Source organism: Drosophila persimilis, unplaced genomic scaffold (assembly GCF_003286085.1).
Source record: "Drosophila persimilis strain 14011-0111.01,24,50 unplaced genomic scaffold, DperRS2 tig00000431-arrow-pilon, whole genome shotgun sequence".
Classification (NCBI taxonomy): Eukaryota; Metazoa; Arthropoda; class Insecta; order Diptera; family Drosophilidae; genus Drosophila; species Drosophila persimilis.
Genome location: NW_020825312.1, coordinates 6,662,019 through 6,676,652, shown reverse-complemented (window position 1 = coordinate 6,676,652; position 14,634 = coordinate 6,662,019). Strand labels below are relative to the sequence as shown.

General features: G+C 48.2%; 3 protein-coding genes across 3 annotated transcripts; 2 read left to right on the top strand and 1 right to left on the bottom strand.

Moving 5' to 3' along the window:
- The first annotated feature begins 1,418 nt into the window (after positions 1–1,418).
- On the top strand, positions 1,419–5,625 carry LOC113566041 (uncharacterized protein CG3556). Its single transcript, XM_026989851.1, has 6 exons — positions 1,419–1,884; positions 2,474–3,893; positions 3,961–4,156; positions 4,227–4,304; positions 4,384–4,466; positions 4,537–5,625. Exons 2-6 carry the CDS (start codon positions 2,498–2,500, stop codon positions 4,596–4,598), a joined length of 1,815 nt encoding a protein of 604 aa, XP_026845652.1. The 5' UTR covers positions 1,419–1,884; positions 2,474–2,497; the 3' UTR covers positions 4,599–5,625.
- Positions 5,626–8,133: 2,508 nt separating this feature from the next.
- LOC6596917 (histone H1E) lies at positions 8,134–9,638 on the top strand. Its single transcript, XM_026989699.1, has 2 exons — positions 8,134–8,991; positions 9,063–9,638. The coding sequence occupies exons 1-2, from the start codon at positions 8,164–8,166 to the stop codon at positions 9,483–9,485; spliced, it is 1,251 nt and encodes a 416-aa protein (XP_026845500.1). The 5' UTR covers positions 8,134–8,163; the 3' UTR covers positions 9,486–9,638.
- Positions 9,639–10,509: 871 nt separating this feature from the next.
- On the bottom strand, positions 10,510–14,544 carry LOC6596916 (AP-3 complex subunit beta-2). The gene is made up of 4 exons (XM_002021810.2): positions 13,654–14,544; positions 12,771–13,590; positions 11,455–12,702; positions 10,510–11,385 (listed from the first exon to the last, which is right to left on the bottom strand). Exons 1-4 carry the CDS (start codon positions 14,293–14,295, stop codon positions 10,598–10,600), a joined length of 3,498 nt encoding a protein of 1,165 aa, XP_002021846.1. The 5' UTR covers positions 14,296–14,544; the 3' UTR covers positions 10,510–10,597.
- Between the last annotated feature and the right edge of the window lie 90 nt (positions 14,545–14,634).

The following is a 14,634-nucleotide window of genomic DNA, read 5'->3' as shown; positions in this document are numbered from 1 at the left end:
TTGAACATGTCCAGCCTCTCCGATATACATACATATGTTCGGCTTTTTTGTTTGTATGACATTTTATTTGTTTTATAAATAACACAGCCCCACAAAAAAAAAGTGTCGTGGGCGGCTGACCAGAGTATCATATCCCTATGTATTTTGGGGCCTTGAACACGAATCCAGATTTGCTCCGTCACGTCCGGTATTTTTTCTTTTCTAGCCTCATAAAACCAATATGGTCGAAACATGGTGGAAACTCATTTGAAAAATGAATCGGATTTGCTTGAAACTCGTCACTCGGGGGCTTTTGGGGTCGCTGATTACGAAAAAGAAAAACACTAATGACTTCTCGCCCACTAATCTGTCGACACGTGAACACAGCCGAAGGCGCATTGCCGGACCCACACGAAGGCTTGCTGCTTTTTTTTTTGTGTTTGGACCGGCAGCGCAGGCGCAGCGCACTTTCCTATTGCAAAACTCCTGCTTGCGAGCTCGTTTGCGAGAGTTTTGCGATACAAAACCAATCGCTTGTACACAAGCTGGCTTGCGAGCTCGTTCGCGAGCATTTTGCGGGACTCTCGCAAAAGGCACGTTTGTTTCTTTACTGGGCTGTCATTTGGTTTGGCTGTTCGCAAAACGGACAATGGGAGGGGAGGATGGTAGGTGAGGCAACACAGATTGCGATATCTTTGAATTTTGCCAGCTCTTGTCATGAATGTCGCGAAAAACATAGAAAGAAAGAGATATTTCTGTTATTTCTTGCACTTGGATGATCCTCTTTCCACCTAATGATATATTTAATTCAAATTTTAGAATATTTTATCTATTATCATTGTTCCAAAACGGTTTTTTAATGTCGCTGCATCAGTCGCTCTCTCTCTTTCTCTTCTCAAACCATAACCAGCCATTAATCTTTCTCCTCTTTGCCTGCATCAATAGCCGAATCTCGACAGCCACGTCTGCCTGCCTTTCCGTCTTGTTTATTCTTCTCAGAATTAACAGCTGAAGCCACGGGCTCTTTTGATATCACACACAAAGCAGAGCAGTTGTTCAAAGTTTTGTATGCATTTTCTATAAGTCTTGTAACCAAAATTGTCTTGTAGGCCCCTTAAAAGAAAGCGCATTTCATAGCATTGACTAAAAAAAATTCAAATTTCATGGACTACTCTTCTTATTTGAAGAGGAAGTTGGGCGCGAAGTATGTAAATCGAATGAGGGTGACAGCCCTTCCCTCTTTACAAAAATTTCCCATAAATTACGATAGGTGGAGCTAACATACTTTACATAGAGACGGTTGTAATTTTGAATTTCATTTCGTTCTCCTTCGGACAAGGCTACCAGCTGGTCGGCACATCCTTGCACTTGCACCTGTCCGACAGCACAGTGGCAACGCTGCGCGCACAGTCACGTTTTCGTTGTCGATTCCTCAGCTCGGAAAATTATTGAATTCCAAACAGAAGAAAGCGAGAAAAAGTCCCATTCGCCAAATACCAATCGAGTGCTAGACACGACGCGAGTGAGACAGCTGCTGGCCAGCCCCCCCAAAACGTCCCCACAAAAATCATAAAAACCAAAAGTGTAATTGGCAAAAGCTCGAGAACAAAGAAAGAAAAAAGGGACACTCACAGGCAGGCAGAACAGGGCAGGGAAGGGCTTCCCCCCAAGGCAAAAGGGTGCAGGGAAACAAAAACCTGAGATTGCAACTAGGAAGTGTGCCCCAGCATCCCAGCAGCTGGAACCTAAAGGATAATACTCTCCAGGCTGGACTTGAGGCGATTGCGATAGCGATAGCGATTTCGTTCGAGGCTCGTCCGGTCCGAAAGGAAAGTAGACGTGGTGTTGTCGACAGTCGCCAATCGCAGCCCCCTCGCCCCGCGATTGTTGTTATTGTATTATTATGTAAGCCTGCTGTTTTGTTCAACTTTTATTGTCAGAGGCAATTGAATGGCATTGCTGCCGCACCCGCACGCGCACCCGCACCCGAACCACTACCGCAGAGCCACCCAGAACAGTTCAACCACCACCCAACCACCCAACGCACACAGCAACACGAACAACACAACAGCAACAGCAACAAGAATGAAATGAAGGACTTTGTCTAGTCTTTGCATTTATTTAATTTGATGACTAAGTGATGGGTGGATGGATGGATGGTTGGATGGATGGTTGGATGGGTGGTGGATGGTGATTGAAGGATGGCAGGGAGCAGTGGCAAGGTGTAAGGTAGCTGAGGGTGAGCCCAGTGGGTGAGTGAGTGACTGTGGTGCTGATGTGATTGTGATGCCTTTGTGCCATGTCCTGCATATCGATCGCTGTTCGCGATTATCGATAAATTGCATGACGTGTGAGTCGCAACGTGCTGTAAATTGAGTTCAAGGCAACGCCTCTCCACTGTCTGCCCGCTGCACCCTTAGCTCCTCCGCATCTCCTCTCTGAAAAAAGAGAGCACAAGAATAACAAGTGGAACTACTCCTCTATTCCTTTGCAGACCCCTCCACCTCCCACAAGCAAGATGTCGTCGCCTCCACTGCTGCTGCTCTTACTCCTTTTGTTTTTCTTTGTGGGCTGCCTGCCGCTGTCGACGCTGACGCTGGAGAATGTGACTTTAGCAGCGGTGCCTGCCCCTGCCCCAGCCTCTGATGGTGCCGTGGTCACTGCCGCCTCCGGAGTTGCCTCCACCGCTGCTGCGGCTGCTCCAGCTGTCACGGCCAGCTCCAGTACGGCGGCGGCCATGATAACCACGGACTTTGATAATCTCACGGTGAGCAGCAGCAACAGCAACAACGATTCCAGCGATGAACAGACCAACAACGATAACAGCAACAGCAACTCCCACGCGAACAGCAACCAAAGCGTGGCCACAACCACAACGGCCACTGCCCATCAGGATCAACAGGAGGCCACACCCCTGGGACAGGGGTTGGCCCCACCAACGGCTGGCCCTGGATCCGGCTCCAACGGCACAGGTGGAGGAGGCGCTGATCCTCACCAGCACGAGATCATCGGCTCAGCGAGTCCCACCAAGGGCGAACAGGAAGCTATACTGCGAGCGCTGGACTGGCTAAAGGAGAAGCGGGCCTCGGACTACGGCTGGGGCAACGACACCCATGTGGTGATCCTGGCCAAGGAGCTGTCTGGCGGCCGGGACCCCAACGAGAGTGCCGATGGTCACATGCAGGTGATCCAAGAGCTGGAGGACACGCTGTCCGTGAAGGAAATGGAAATCGAGATACTGGCGATGCTGGACCGCCACCACACGCTACCCAAACCCCTCAATCTGGACAAGCTGGCGCGCTATGTGCTGGCGCTCGGGTCGCTGTGCAAGGACCCCAAGCACTTCCACGGCCACGATCTGGTTGCCACACTGCAGCACCATGAGCCGGCCCAGGACATCGAGTTCGCCCTGACGACACTGTCCGCCTGCAGTTCGGCGGCGCATGTGCGGAAGCGGCAGATACGTCGCCTCCTGGACATCGCAAGCGGTGTGACGGACCAGAGCGTGGACGCCATTGCCATGGTCATACTGGCCCTGCGGTGCATCGTCACCGATCACCGCCATCGCCATCTCCAGCACTTTGTCCGCCGGCCCGCCCGCGGCCTGGCCAGCCTGCAGGACCAGCGCGGTAGCTTCGGATCGTTGCGCAGCACGGCCCTGGCCATGCAGGCGCTGCAGGACCTGGAGTACGATCCGGCCGGGCACTGGAACCGCACGGCCGCCTCGCGCTACATTCTCAGCCGACAGCGGGCCGACGGCGGCTGGAGCGAGGAGCCGCTCCAAGATGGTCAGGAGCCGGACATCGGTGTCGGCCTCACCGCAGACATTATTCTGGCCCTGGGCTGGAAGGGCCTCGGCGCCGTGCGCGCCCTCCAGTGCGATCATGTGATACGGGAGAGCAGCGATCCAACGGGTAAGGTTCCTCCCCATTGAGGACTCGCCTCCACTTAAGCTCTTCCGGTCTCCCTTTCGCCACACAGAGAACGGTGAGCCGAAGCTGGCGGTACCATTTGGCCTGAGCTCTTCGGCAGAGGAGTCAGACGCGAAGAACATTTCCTACACCTACACGCTCTGGGTGGGCTCCAATGTGAGCGAGGCCTTCTCCCTATCCCTGGTCTCGCCGAAGAACACGAGCTTCTTCAAGGCCATGACCCAGGCGGCCGAAATGGATCCCAGGTGAGTGCGCTCCCGAAAGACCGATGACGAATGATGCACTTAAGTTCTTATTGCTGTTCGATTGACACAGATTCATCTTCGAGGCGCGCGAATGGCCCAATGGCCACTACGTGCACACCCTGTATGGCAAGAAGGAGGAGCCGCGAGGGTGAGTATGGGTGGTAGCTCCACTATGGCCTCAAGCAGTCTGTACGTATAAGCGAATGTCCCGATCCGATCCCTACTAGGTACCACTACTGGCTGCTCTACCGATTGCCCGAACTACCCGATCCCAACAATACGCCTGGGAATCAGCTTATTGCGCCTGTTGGTAAGTGTGGAGCTTTGAATGATGTCCTGTTTCCCTTCTGTTACATGGCTTCTTCTTCTGTGTGTCGTAGGTGTCGATGAGCTAATGGTCGAGGACGGCGAACACTATCTATATTGGTATAAGAAACTCTAAGCACGGGGAGAGCATTGCCTGCCGGCCTTAGACGAAGCTGCAGTTAAATCCACTAAGCAGAGTCGATAAAAACACATTAAATGCTTTAGCTATCGGGCCATACAGACAGACACACACAGCCACACACATACAAACACACACACACAAGTATATAATATATAGGTATATATACTGCATATATAACTGAATAATAATGGCGTAATCAAAAAATCGAAACACAAACACCCAACAACAGCAGGCACAGGGCATTGAACTTAAGGGCATTGAGGTGACGCAAACAGAAAGGTGAACGGAATTGACGTCACAGCGGAGTAGACTGTGCACACACATCCCATCCCATCCCCCACCCACCCAACCAACCCAACCAAAACTGATCTCTCGATTCTCTGATTCTGAGCGGGAATGCAGCCGCACCTCAGTCGAATACTTATGCATAGCGATAACTGAACGAATGAATGAAAAAAAGAAAAACAAATCTAACGATACATATGTATATGTATGTATGAAATGCACCAACAGCAGCAGGCATCGAACGGTTAACCGCACTAACGGTACCAATCCGTCCGTTTTAGGCCCCCCGTTTTGAACCGCCTCTCCCTCCAACCATCCGCAAAAGCTTCGCTTGCAAATCGCTGCAATTTCGTTCCTCGTTAATAGAAAAACTAAACAATCCCTTACACCCTTAGACCCTTGAAAGATAAACCGAAACAAACACACAATAAAATGAAATATGCTTCAGATATGTTAATGTAACAGTAAAACAGTAAAAAAACAGTAAACAGAGAGGACAAGAGAAAGAGCGGAAGACGGATAAAGATGAATACGACTAACGAATACGAAACCGGTAGAAACGAAATTGAACGAAAAACGAACAGAAGAGGGCGAGAGTTGCGGGCCATCTCGTCCGGCTAGTCCAAGCAAAAAAGCATGTTATACCAAACACCGTACGTAACAATAAGTGATTGAAAATCATCCTTAGACATACACACATAAATCAATATATACATATACATGGCATATACATATACATACATATACATTTAAAAGAGAAAAAAAACCACACAAAAAATAAAATAAAAAACAAACTAGTTTTATATGAAGCAAAGCAAATTGAAGGCTCGGCATATGATATTATACGAGTACGATTCCATACGAGGAAAGAACGATAATACCACACTATATTGTATACAAAAACGCTCTATGCCTGGTCGAGACTATACAATCCCCGGAATACAATACATACGACATACCCACATACATATACATATATATAAAACCTATATATCCATACTATCTACCACCCAAAAAGATCTACTCATATGGCACACCATACTATTACTCATTGTCTTACCAGTATAGCCCCCTAAACCCTCCATATATGCACACCATTTCCCGCATCATAAGGAACTACATAATACATACATACAATACACTAGATAACATACTAGAAGCTTCCCCGCTCATTGATCACTCACTCATCGTTTTCGAACTTTCAATTTTCAATCCGTTGAACCCTTTACTTGGGTGCAAAAACAAAAGCAAAAGCAAAAAAAAAAAGCCTAAAAGCCTAGTCTAACCGAACCCGAACCTAACCTAGCCTAGCCTCTACTCGTAACACTTCAACTCAACTACAACTACTAATACCTACTCGTACTACTTGAATCAATGGGATTTTTAAGTGCAGTAGCAATTCCAAATCCAAACAAAACTAAACTAAACTTACCTAGCGACCAAAACCAAAATCGTTTATATGATAAGCATGAAATTGAGCTTTTTAATTGTGCAGAATTCCCAACTTAAGACACTGAACGCAGACACACTCCCACAGCCGGAGATCCGGATATATCCGGACCCCCGGGCCAACCCACACACGGACACAGGCAGAGAAAGAAGCGTAGGATTTGAAAAATTTGTTATTTATGCACTACTATCCCCCGACGTATCTATGATCCATGATCTACTACTATGTATGAAGACCCAACCGGATTAATGAATTTCGTTTGAACGAACAGCAGCAACTGCATGCAACGCCCTGCCGCCTTCTTATATTAAATTATATTCTATTCTGTTTGGTGAGTGGAGAAAGCAACAAAGAACAAGCGTGAATAAACATCAAAATAATTGAAAACTAAAGCCAATTTTGTATTCTATCAATGATGCATAAGACAAAATAAAAATACATATAGCCATTTTCACTGAAAGGTCCACTGAGGTCAAAAAATAAAAATCAGTAAAAATATTTATTTTATTTATATTTATTATATAAACTATTTATATATATAAACATTTTTTAGATTCTTAAAACTTAACTCATTTAATGATTAGCATAAAATTTGGTTTTTTATATATATTTTTGATTTGTACGGTTACCAAATGCAATACCATTTACTTAACTACAAAATATTTAAGAAAAACAGTCAAAAATAAGTTTCATATCATGTGTCAGCTTATGATTGATATTATTTACACAACATATTTTATACGTCACTTGGTATCGGTGTTCGCACAAATTGATTTATTGCCAAACATTTCTTTTATATAAATGGGTAGAACCGTTGGGGAGATTTTTTATATTTTAGATTTTATGTATTTTTAATTTTCTTTAAATTATTTTTTAACATTTGTCTCTTTTTACCTCCCGTTTTATCTCACTCACTCGCACTGAACGAGGTAGAGTGTGAAAGAGAGAGAGAACGCGTTGCGTAGGCACTGCAATTTCAAATATTCCTTCTGACTATAAAATTAATCCGCTCAGATTCAGATTCGGCAAAATGCTAGATAAGGCCATTCTCTATGATTATTGTGGATGCCACTGATTTTCGTCTTTTGGATACAACATTTTGTTGCTCTAGCTCTATGGTCTCTAAGAACTAGGCGTCAAACAAGACGGAAAAACAGACGGAGAGACAGACAATGACGCTGATCAAGAATATATTTACTCTATGGTGTCGAAAAAGCTTCCTGCTGGGTTTTACACACATCCACATCCACTTTAACCACAAACCTAATATACCCCTATACTCTTCGAGTACCGGGTATAAAAATATATAAAATATATGGAGGTAAAATCAAAACCATTTTTATGAAATGCACAATTCACAATATTCTAAAATTAATCGCATAGAAATATTATATCAGGTTTTGCTGAAATCGGCGTTTGAATTGCTGGCCGATCTATCGACCTTCAATGTCCTAAGTGCTTAGATTGAACTTCACTTGTTTAGTCAGAGAACAGTTACAGTTAAAGCTCGCTGTAAAGCCCAGGCATCAACTACTTCTAATAAGAAGAGCGAGTAAGAAAGCAGAATGTTACTCTCCCTCTCAGAGTTGTCGTTCTCTGGCTTTGGGATCTCTGGCACTATTGGAGTGCTCACATTTTGTGACTACCATTTTGCCAGTTTGTCGTATTCTTTGGTCTATCCATTGCATTATACATATGTATGTACATATGTCGATTTTACCGTATGACATTGGCATTACTGCGCAATAAATTGAGTGTTCGCCACGTCTTGTGTATTTTGTGCTCTGTAAAATTATTGTAATTGTTAAACAAATTTGTAGCAAGATGAATAGTACGGCTGAAGAAAGTGAAAACGAAATTCCCGAACGAAATGAGTCCCAATCAGAGGGGTCGGTGTTCGGGTCCGAAAGTGATGAAGGCCCTGCAGATGTGCAGAAGAAAACAGTGCAAACCGACGATGAAGAAGATGTTGAGCAAACAGACGATGAAGAAGATGCTGAGCAAACAGACGATGAAGAAGGAGCCGTAGAAGTGACAAAAGCTCCGGCAGTGAATGGGCCCTCCAAGGAGGAGGAGAATTCTATGTCAGATTCCGAAGAGGATACTGCATTCCCGCCTATATATCCCACTCCGCCCCCTGAGGACGGACGGGCGCGTAAGCGTAAGGACACTGTTCTCTCGATGGCACTGGATGCACTGCAAGCACTGAACAGTAGAAGTGGATCATCGGTTCGGGCCATTGTCAAGTACCTCAAGAGCAATGGCCACAAGGTGGAGAACGAGCGACGCTTAATTTTGCTGGTGCACAAGGTGCTCAAGCAGAGCGTGATCAGCGGTCAAGTGGTGCAGAATAAACTTTCATTCAAGCTTTCCGAAACCACGAAAAATGAACGAAAAGCTATGCAAAAAATGAAAGCCAATAAGGCCAAGGCGGAGCAGAAGGCCCAGGAACGGGCCAAGAAAGCAGAGGAGAAAGCCAAGGCCAAGGAAGAAGCCAAGGCTACGTCCAAGAAGGTGAAGCCCAAACCAAAGAAAGCGGTGGCGGCCGAAGAGAATAAAGCAAAGGCTAAGCCGAAACCCAAAGCTAAACCAGGAAAGGAAAAGCCTGCGAAGGAAAAGCCTGCGAAGCCTTCAGAAAGAAAAACTAATCAAGTAAGTAGAAACAATCCTCTCCCCTATGATCTTCTATGTACAATCTTCTCTCCACCCCTTCTCTCCTGCAGCCCAGAAAGAAATTGAAGACGGACGAGGGTGCTGTTGCCGCTGTGGCTTCCACATCGAGCAAAGCAGCCGCTGGTGCTGCAGTTCTGGCCGCTATGGAAGTGGAAATGGCAGGTCCATCTGAAAAGCCTCTTAAGAAAATAATGACTAAATTGGTATTTGATGATGATGATGACGCTGCCGAAGCGCCAGAGACTAGCAAGGGAAAGGGAAAAGGAAAGGGCAGCGTTAAAATTAACATAAAACTAAAGAAGCCCATACAAAAAAGGGCAAAGGGTGAGGCAGTGAGCGTGAAAGCTGTCAAGCAGATGGAAGGCAAGAGTCTTCCTGATGTGGACAAAGATCTATTGGACAATATGCTGGTGGCCCAGGCCACCTCAACGCCCCAGGCTCTGGTCAAGAAGACCGCGCGCAAGCGCAAATAAATTGTTCCTACAATTTTTAAGTTTTTCTATTTCATTGTCAATCGTTGAATGTACTTTAATACGATAATAAGGATGATTAATGTTCTGCGAATTTTTAATATGAAACCCAATAATGTATAAAGACAGTTAAGATATAATAAAATATTGATAATACTCCCAACAGTTCTCTAATAAAATTCAAAATCTTTCAGTCTTTAAAAACGTAAAATACATGTCGTGTGCATGACATTGCTGCTCAACTCAAGTTTCACTAATAAAGGTATTTCTGTTGTTGGACTGCTACCAAAGCGGCAAGACTGCCCACCGCTGGCCTAGAAAATAATAACTTTCTTGATACAATACTCTTTTGTGATGGGGCCATACTCACACTCCCAGACCAAGGCAGGGAATTTACTTAATCCGATCACATTACTTGTTTGCACATACATATGTATGTATGTACATATGTACATATGTTTTGTTTCTCAGACAGATGAATGCGTTAACATTTGGTATATTTTTTATTACTCTTTCATTACGTTTTTCATTTCATTTCATATCATTCAGTTTTTGCGCTGTATATAATAATAGTATGAATAATATATATATAGATTCGATATTCGTTTGTCTTTGCTACGTTTTGAAGAAGGCCGCATAGAGCACGAAGGCAACAGATTTACAACATCAAACACGAGTTACGAGTACGGGTACGATAGTACTATCCAAGTAAAAGTGTATCCCATATACGGATATAACCATATATGTATATACACGTGTATATAGTACAAATATATATAGTGCAGAGACACATGCGACATACATACATACATATACAGAATCATACAGCAAAATAGTACACACACTCGCATATCTATCTAGGGAAGAGGAGCTGGTACCTGGGGCAGCAATTGGAGGAGTATGGAACTTGCTGTAGTTGCATTTTTTTGTTTTTTTTTTTTGTATATAGGAATAGTAAAAGCAATAGAATCATCGTCATGATTTATGTGTATATATATAGCTATTTGAATGCTTAGATTTACGTTGTGAGAGGCTTTCATCATTTGTTCTCGATTGCCCTTCTGGGCGCGCTTTCTTATCGCCGTCTCGCTCATTCTAGTGCTAGACGCTGCTGCTCACATGGCAAAGCTAAGCTGGAGCGCGTTTCGGAGCTCGTTGAGCACCATGGAGCCGATGACCATCTTCTCGCAGTTGACCAGCAGTGTGAGGGCCTCGTCCGTCTGCCATTGGAGGGTGAGCAGGACGAGGCTCTTCGAGCTGAGCGTCTGGCCCGCAAAGCAGTGCACTTGGGCGGTGGGCGAGCTGTGCGTGTGGGCCACATTGATGCACTCGAAGACTTTTTGCTTCAGCGCTGCCACATCGACCATCTCCCGCTGCATGCCGCGCAGCTCGCACTGATGCTCGTTCATGCCCCGCAGCTTGGCGCGCTCCTCGCGATGGCAGCTCTCCCCAATCTGGACGGCCCTCACCAGTTCTCCCACCGGCGGCTTCAGCTGAACCCGCGAGCTGCCAGCGCTGGACAGCAGCTCCAAGTCAATGGCATGGGTGGAATCATTGAAGTCCACACCCAGGATGCCACTGGCCATTTGCTGCGGCTGCAGCATCGTCACGGGATTAAATTCGTTAAGCTGCATACCCGCTGGCAGCGTCTGCTGGCCCAGGCGGATGCTGGCGATCTCCTTCTCGCCGCGATTGTGGAACTGCAACTCAATGGAGCACATGCTCGAGGAGTACAGGTGGGGGGCACGCGTAAAGCGGTAGGCCAACTGCAGACCATGGCCGCTCACCTTGTTGAGTAGCTCCTTGTGCTTGAACTCGATGTGCGACGGTCCGACCAACTCGATCCGATTACGGGCATGCTGCGGCTGCAAAGGGGCAGCCTGGCCGCCGATCAAGGGGGTACCTATAAGGGAGAATGCGAATCAATTAGGAACCTAGTTCAATTTGATACATTTTGCTTTGATATGATTACCCGGCGTCAGGAAGCCACCCAGCGAGGGCGTCATCACGGGACCAATGGGCGGAATGTCATCTAGATCGAGTAACAAATCCAGATTGCTTTTTTGCTGCTTGGCAGCTGTTGTTGTCTCTAGAGTCGCCTTCGATGGTTGCTGCTCCTGCTGCTGCTTCTCCTCCTTCTTGGGCTCTTCCTGTTCATTTTCGCTGCCCGTATCGCTGCCGCTGCTGCTGCCGCTGTACGATGAGGATTCCCCGCTGTCCGAGGTTCCTGAATCGCCAGCAGCACTTCTGTTGTTAATATTCATGTTGTTGCTGGTCGTCGTGGTAATGGGGTCCACTTCATTGTTGCCTGCATCGATCAGCATTGTCGACTCCTTTTCCACGGCTGTCGTCTTTTTGGGCTCACTGTTGACCAGTTTCGGCTTCGGCTTAGGCTTCTGCTGCTGTTCCTCGTCGCTGCTTTCGCTTTCCTCGCTGTTGGAGGCACTGTCACTAGTGCCGCTACCGCTACTGGACTCGGAATATGCCGAGGACTTGTCCTCCGACTCGGAAAGGAAGCCCTTCTCGCGCGGTTCTTTGCTGCCGCCCTGAGAGCTACCGCCCGAGGCGGACTTGGAGTGCGAAAGCGGGGAACTCTCGTTGGGCAGCTTCTCCTGCACAAAGCCAGGGATGTTGCGCACACTCGAGTCGGGCGCCAGGGCAGGGAACGTAGGCAGCTCCTTGTATCCAGTGGCCGGCATATTCAGATAGTGTGAGAGCGAGCCCAGCTGAAAGTTGTTGGTATCACGGTACTTGCTCTCCGGCACGGGGGCCGGCTTGCTGGCCAGAAAAACCTGGCGGGCGCTCTGCGTGAGAACGGTGCTGGCGCCGTTGGCCGGGAAGATGAACTGGCGCAGGAAACGGGCCCGATCGCGCACATCGTAGTTGTTATCGTAGCGGGCCAGCGTAAAGACGTACTGGCACAGCAGCGACGTCTGCTGCGGATTGGTCAGATAGAGCTTCACGCCCAGATTTAACACCTGCAGCTTGACCACATCCTGCTCGTCCACAAACGACTTGGCCATCTTGCGCAGCACATCAGGCGCAATCAGCGGTACCTTTTCGTTGTATTCGCCAATCAGCCAAATGATGGCGGCCCTTGCCGCAGGCACATTGATGTAATCGATCAGCTTGGCCATTTGTGTGATAATCTCAAAGTGTTCGGCGGCCTTTGTCTGCAGCAGTCGCTTGATTACCACCACACTCTCGGCAACCACATGCTCTGCAAAGGGGGATGTTATTTGATTAGAGATTAGCTCTGATCTGTGATGTGCTGTGCTGTGTACTCACCATCGTGATTGGATAGCAGATGCACCAGGCCGCTGAGACATGTCTCGGTTACCTCCTTAATGCTAGCCGCACAACGGCCGATGGCCTGTATGGTGGCAGCCACAAAGGAGCGGTCGCTGCTAGAGATGTACGTCTGGAATTCGCGTAGGATCAGGGAGATGCTGGACGCCGACGCCAGATTGGTCAGTATGTCCAGCTTGAGGAGCTTGAGGTGCGTGGGATCGCTGGTGCGCACAAAGAACGACTTCAAATGGGGCTCAAAGATTGCCTTGCGCTTGGTGGACATCGAGGCGATGCAGTTGAGTACCACGCTCTGCACCTCCTTGTGGGAGCGCAGCAGACGAATGAGTGCCTTGGCTATCAACTGCACCTCGTTGCGGGGGGCCACGTGATGGTAGAGCTGAGCCACGGCCATCACCACAGAGGCATTGCGCGATTGAAGCAGCGGCTTCGTTTGGCGCAGCAGCAGACGATGGTCCACATCGATGTGATAGCTGCTGCTCGGGGAGCTGGGAGTTCCTCCGTTGTTGCTGCTGCTGTTTGCAGGGCGCGATTTGGTCTTCTCGTCATCACTGGAGGCTTCATCGCTGTTGGAAGAGTTGGAGTTGTTGGATGACTCGTCGTAGAATCTCTCATTGTGTGGCGCCTCGCTGGCCCCGTCGAGCAGCTCCTCATCGGCATTAGGATCGACGAACTGTGTGCGGGCATAGCGGGTGAGCATATTGATGATTATCACCTGACCCCACTCGTCCACGTCCACCAGAAGATTGCAGAGCTTGCGATAGTTCTTGTGTATGAGATCTACGCGTTCCGGACAGACCTGAAATCGGATGAAGAATCATCGTTACTCTGTAACGCAGGAACTGGGGAAGCTTGTGCTTACCTCGTCGAAGGCCATCACCGCTGACCCCACCACCAGCGTGGTGCGGTCCGAGAGCAGCTTCTCGATCACCATGACCAGCTCGTCCTTTTGATCGGCATCCAGGGAGTAGAGTTTTGGTATGGCATGGGCAGCTGTTTTGCGGACATACGGACTCAGATCGGCGGCGCTGTCGCGTATGGCCAGCATCACAATCGGCACTATCATGCTGACCCGAATGGAGGAGAGCACTCGCAGGGCCGAGGCTCTGATCAGCTGATTGGGGTCTTTAAGGGCACGCTGGAATGTGGAGATGGAGAGCAGGGCAAGGTCCTGCTGCTCCTCGGCATAGCGCACCAGGTAGACGTAGACGAGCTTCTTCACTTCGATGTTTTTCGAGACGACGTTCTTGACGACGGCCGGAAAGAGGTCGCTGGCGTCGCGACCACGCGCAATCATGCCAATGATACGCTTCATGGCCTCCAGCTTGAGGCCGTCCTTGTTGCTGTCTAGCATCTGTTTCAGGTCATCGTGCTTGCGGCCATCGGTCTGGAAGAAGGCTGCCCCGCTGGCCGGATCGGCGCCGAATTCCACATCCAGCCCCATCTGCGGCCGGTCCACGTAGGTGGCCATCGAAAACGGGTTGCTGGCCGCGTTCTGTTGCATCTTGCTGACTGCGCTGCTGCTCCGATTCTTTCCACTCGACCTATGTACGCACGTACTCTACTTTACGTTCTGCGTGCTTTGTGTGGGCGTGCGAAAATGGTGAAAGCGTCGTGGGGGATGGTGTAGCGCGCTCGTGGGGCCTGAACCTGCCTGAAACCGGGGGGAGGGGACAGCTGATACTTCGATTTGCCACGCGCCGTGCTACGTGATGAGGCAACTACAGTTATTCTGTGCAAAAAAAATTCCGTAAATTACAGCATTTTAATTTTACAAGAACTAGAGCTGCGAAACTATCGATAAGCCCACTTTCACCGTCTTTGCCAGCACAACGGAGAGCGC

Bases quoted from the DNA above. Each gene is read 5' to 3' on its own strand.
- LOC6596916 (XM_002021810.2), bottom strand. From the start codon at position 14,295: ATGCAACAGAACGCGGCCAGCAACCCGTTTTCGATGGCCACCTACGTG. The intron at 13,591-13,653 runs GTAAGCACAAGC...ATCCGATTTCAG, and splicing joins CGGTGATGGCCTTCGACGAG to GTCTGTCCGGAACGCGTAGA. The intron at 11,386-11,454 runs GTAATCATATCA...TCTCCCTTATAG, and splicing joins GGGTGGCTTCCTGACGCCGG to GTACCCCCTTGATCGGCGGC.
- LOC113566041 (XM_026989851.1), top strand. From the start codon at position 2,498: ATGTCGTCGCCTCCACTGCTGCTGCTCTTACTCCTTTTGTTTTTCTTT. The intron at 4,157-4,226 runs GTGAGTGCGCTC...CGATTGACACAG, and splicing joins GCGGCCGAAATGGATCCCAG to ATTCATCTTCGAGGCGCGCG. The intron at 4,305-4,383 runs GTGAGTATGGGT...GATCCCTACTAG, and splicing joins AAGAAGGAGGAGCCGCGAGG to GTACCACTACTGGCTGCTCT.
- LOC6596917 (XM_026989699.1), top strand. From the start codon at position 8,164: ATGAATAGTACGGCTGAAGAAAGTGAAAACGAAATTCCCGAACGAAAT. The intron at 8,992-9,062 runs GTAAGTAGAAAC...TCTCTCCTGCAG, and splicing joins CAGAAAGAAAAACTAATCAA to CCCAGAAAGAAATTGAAGAC.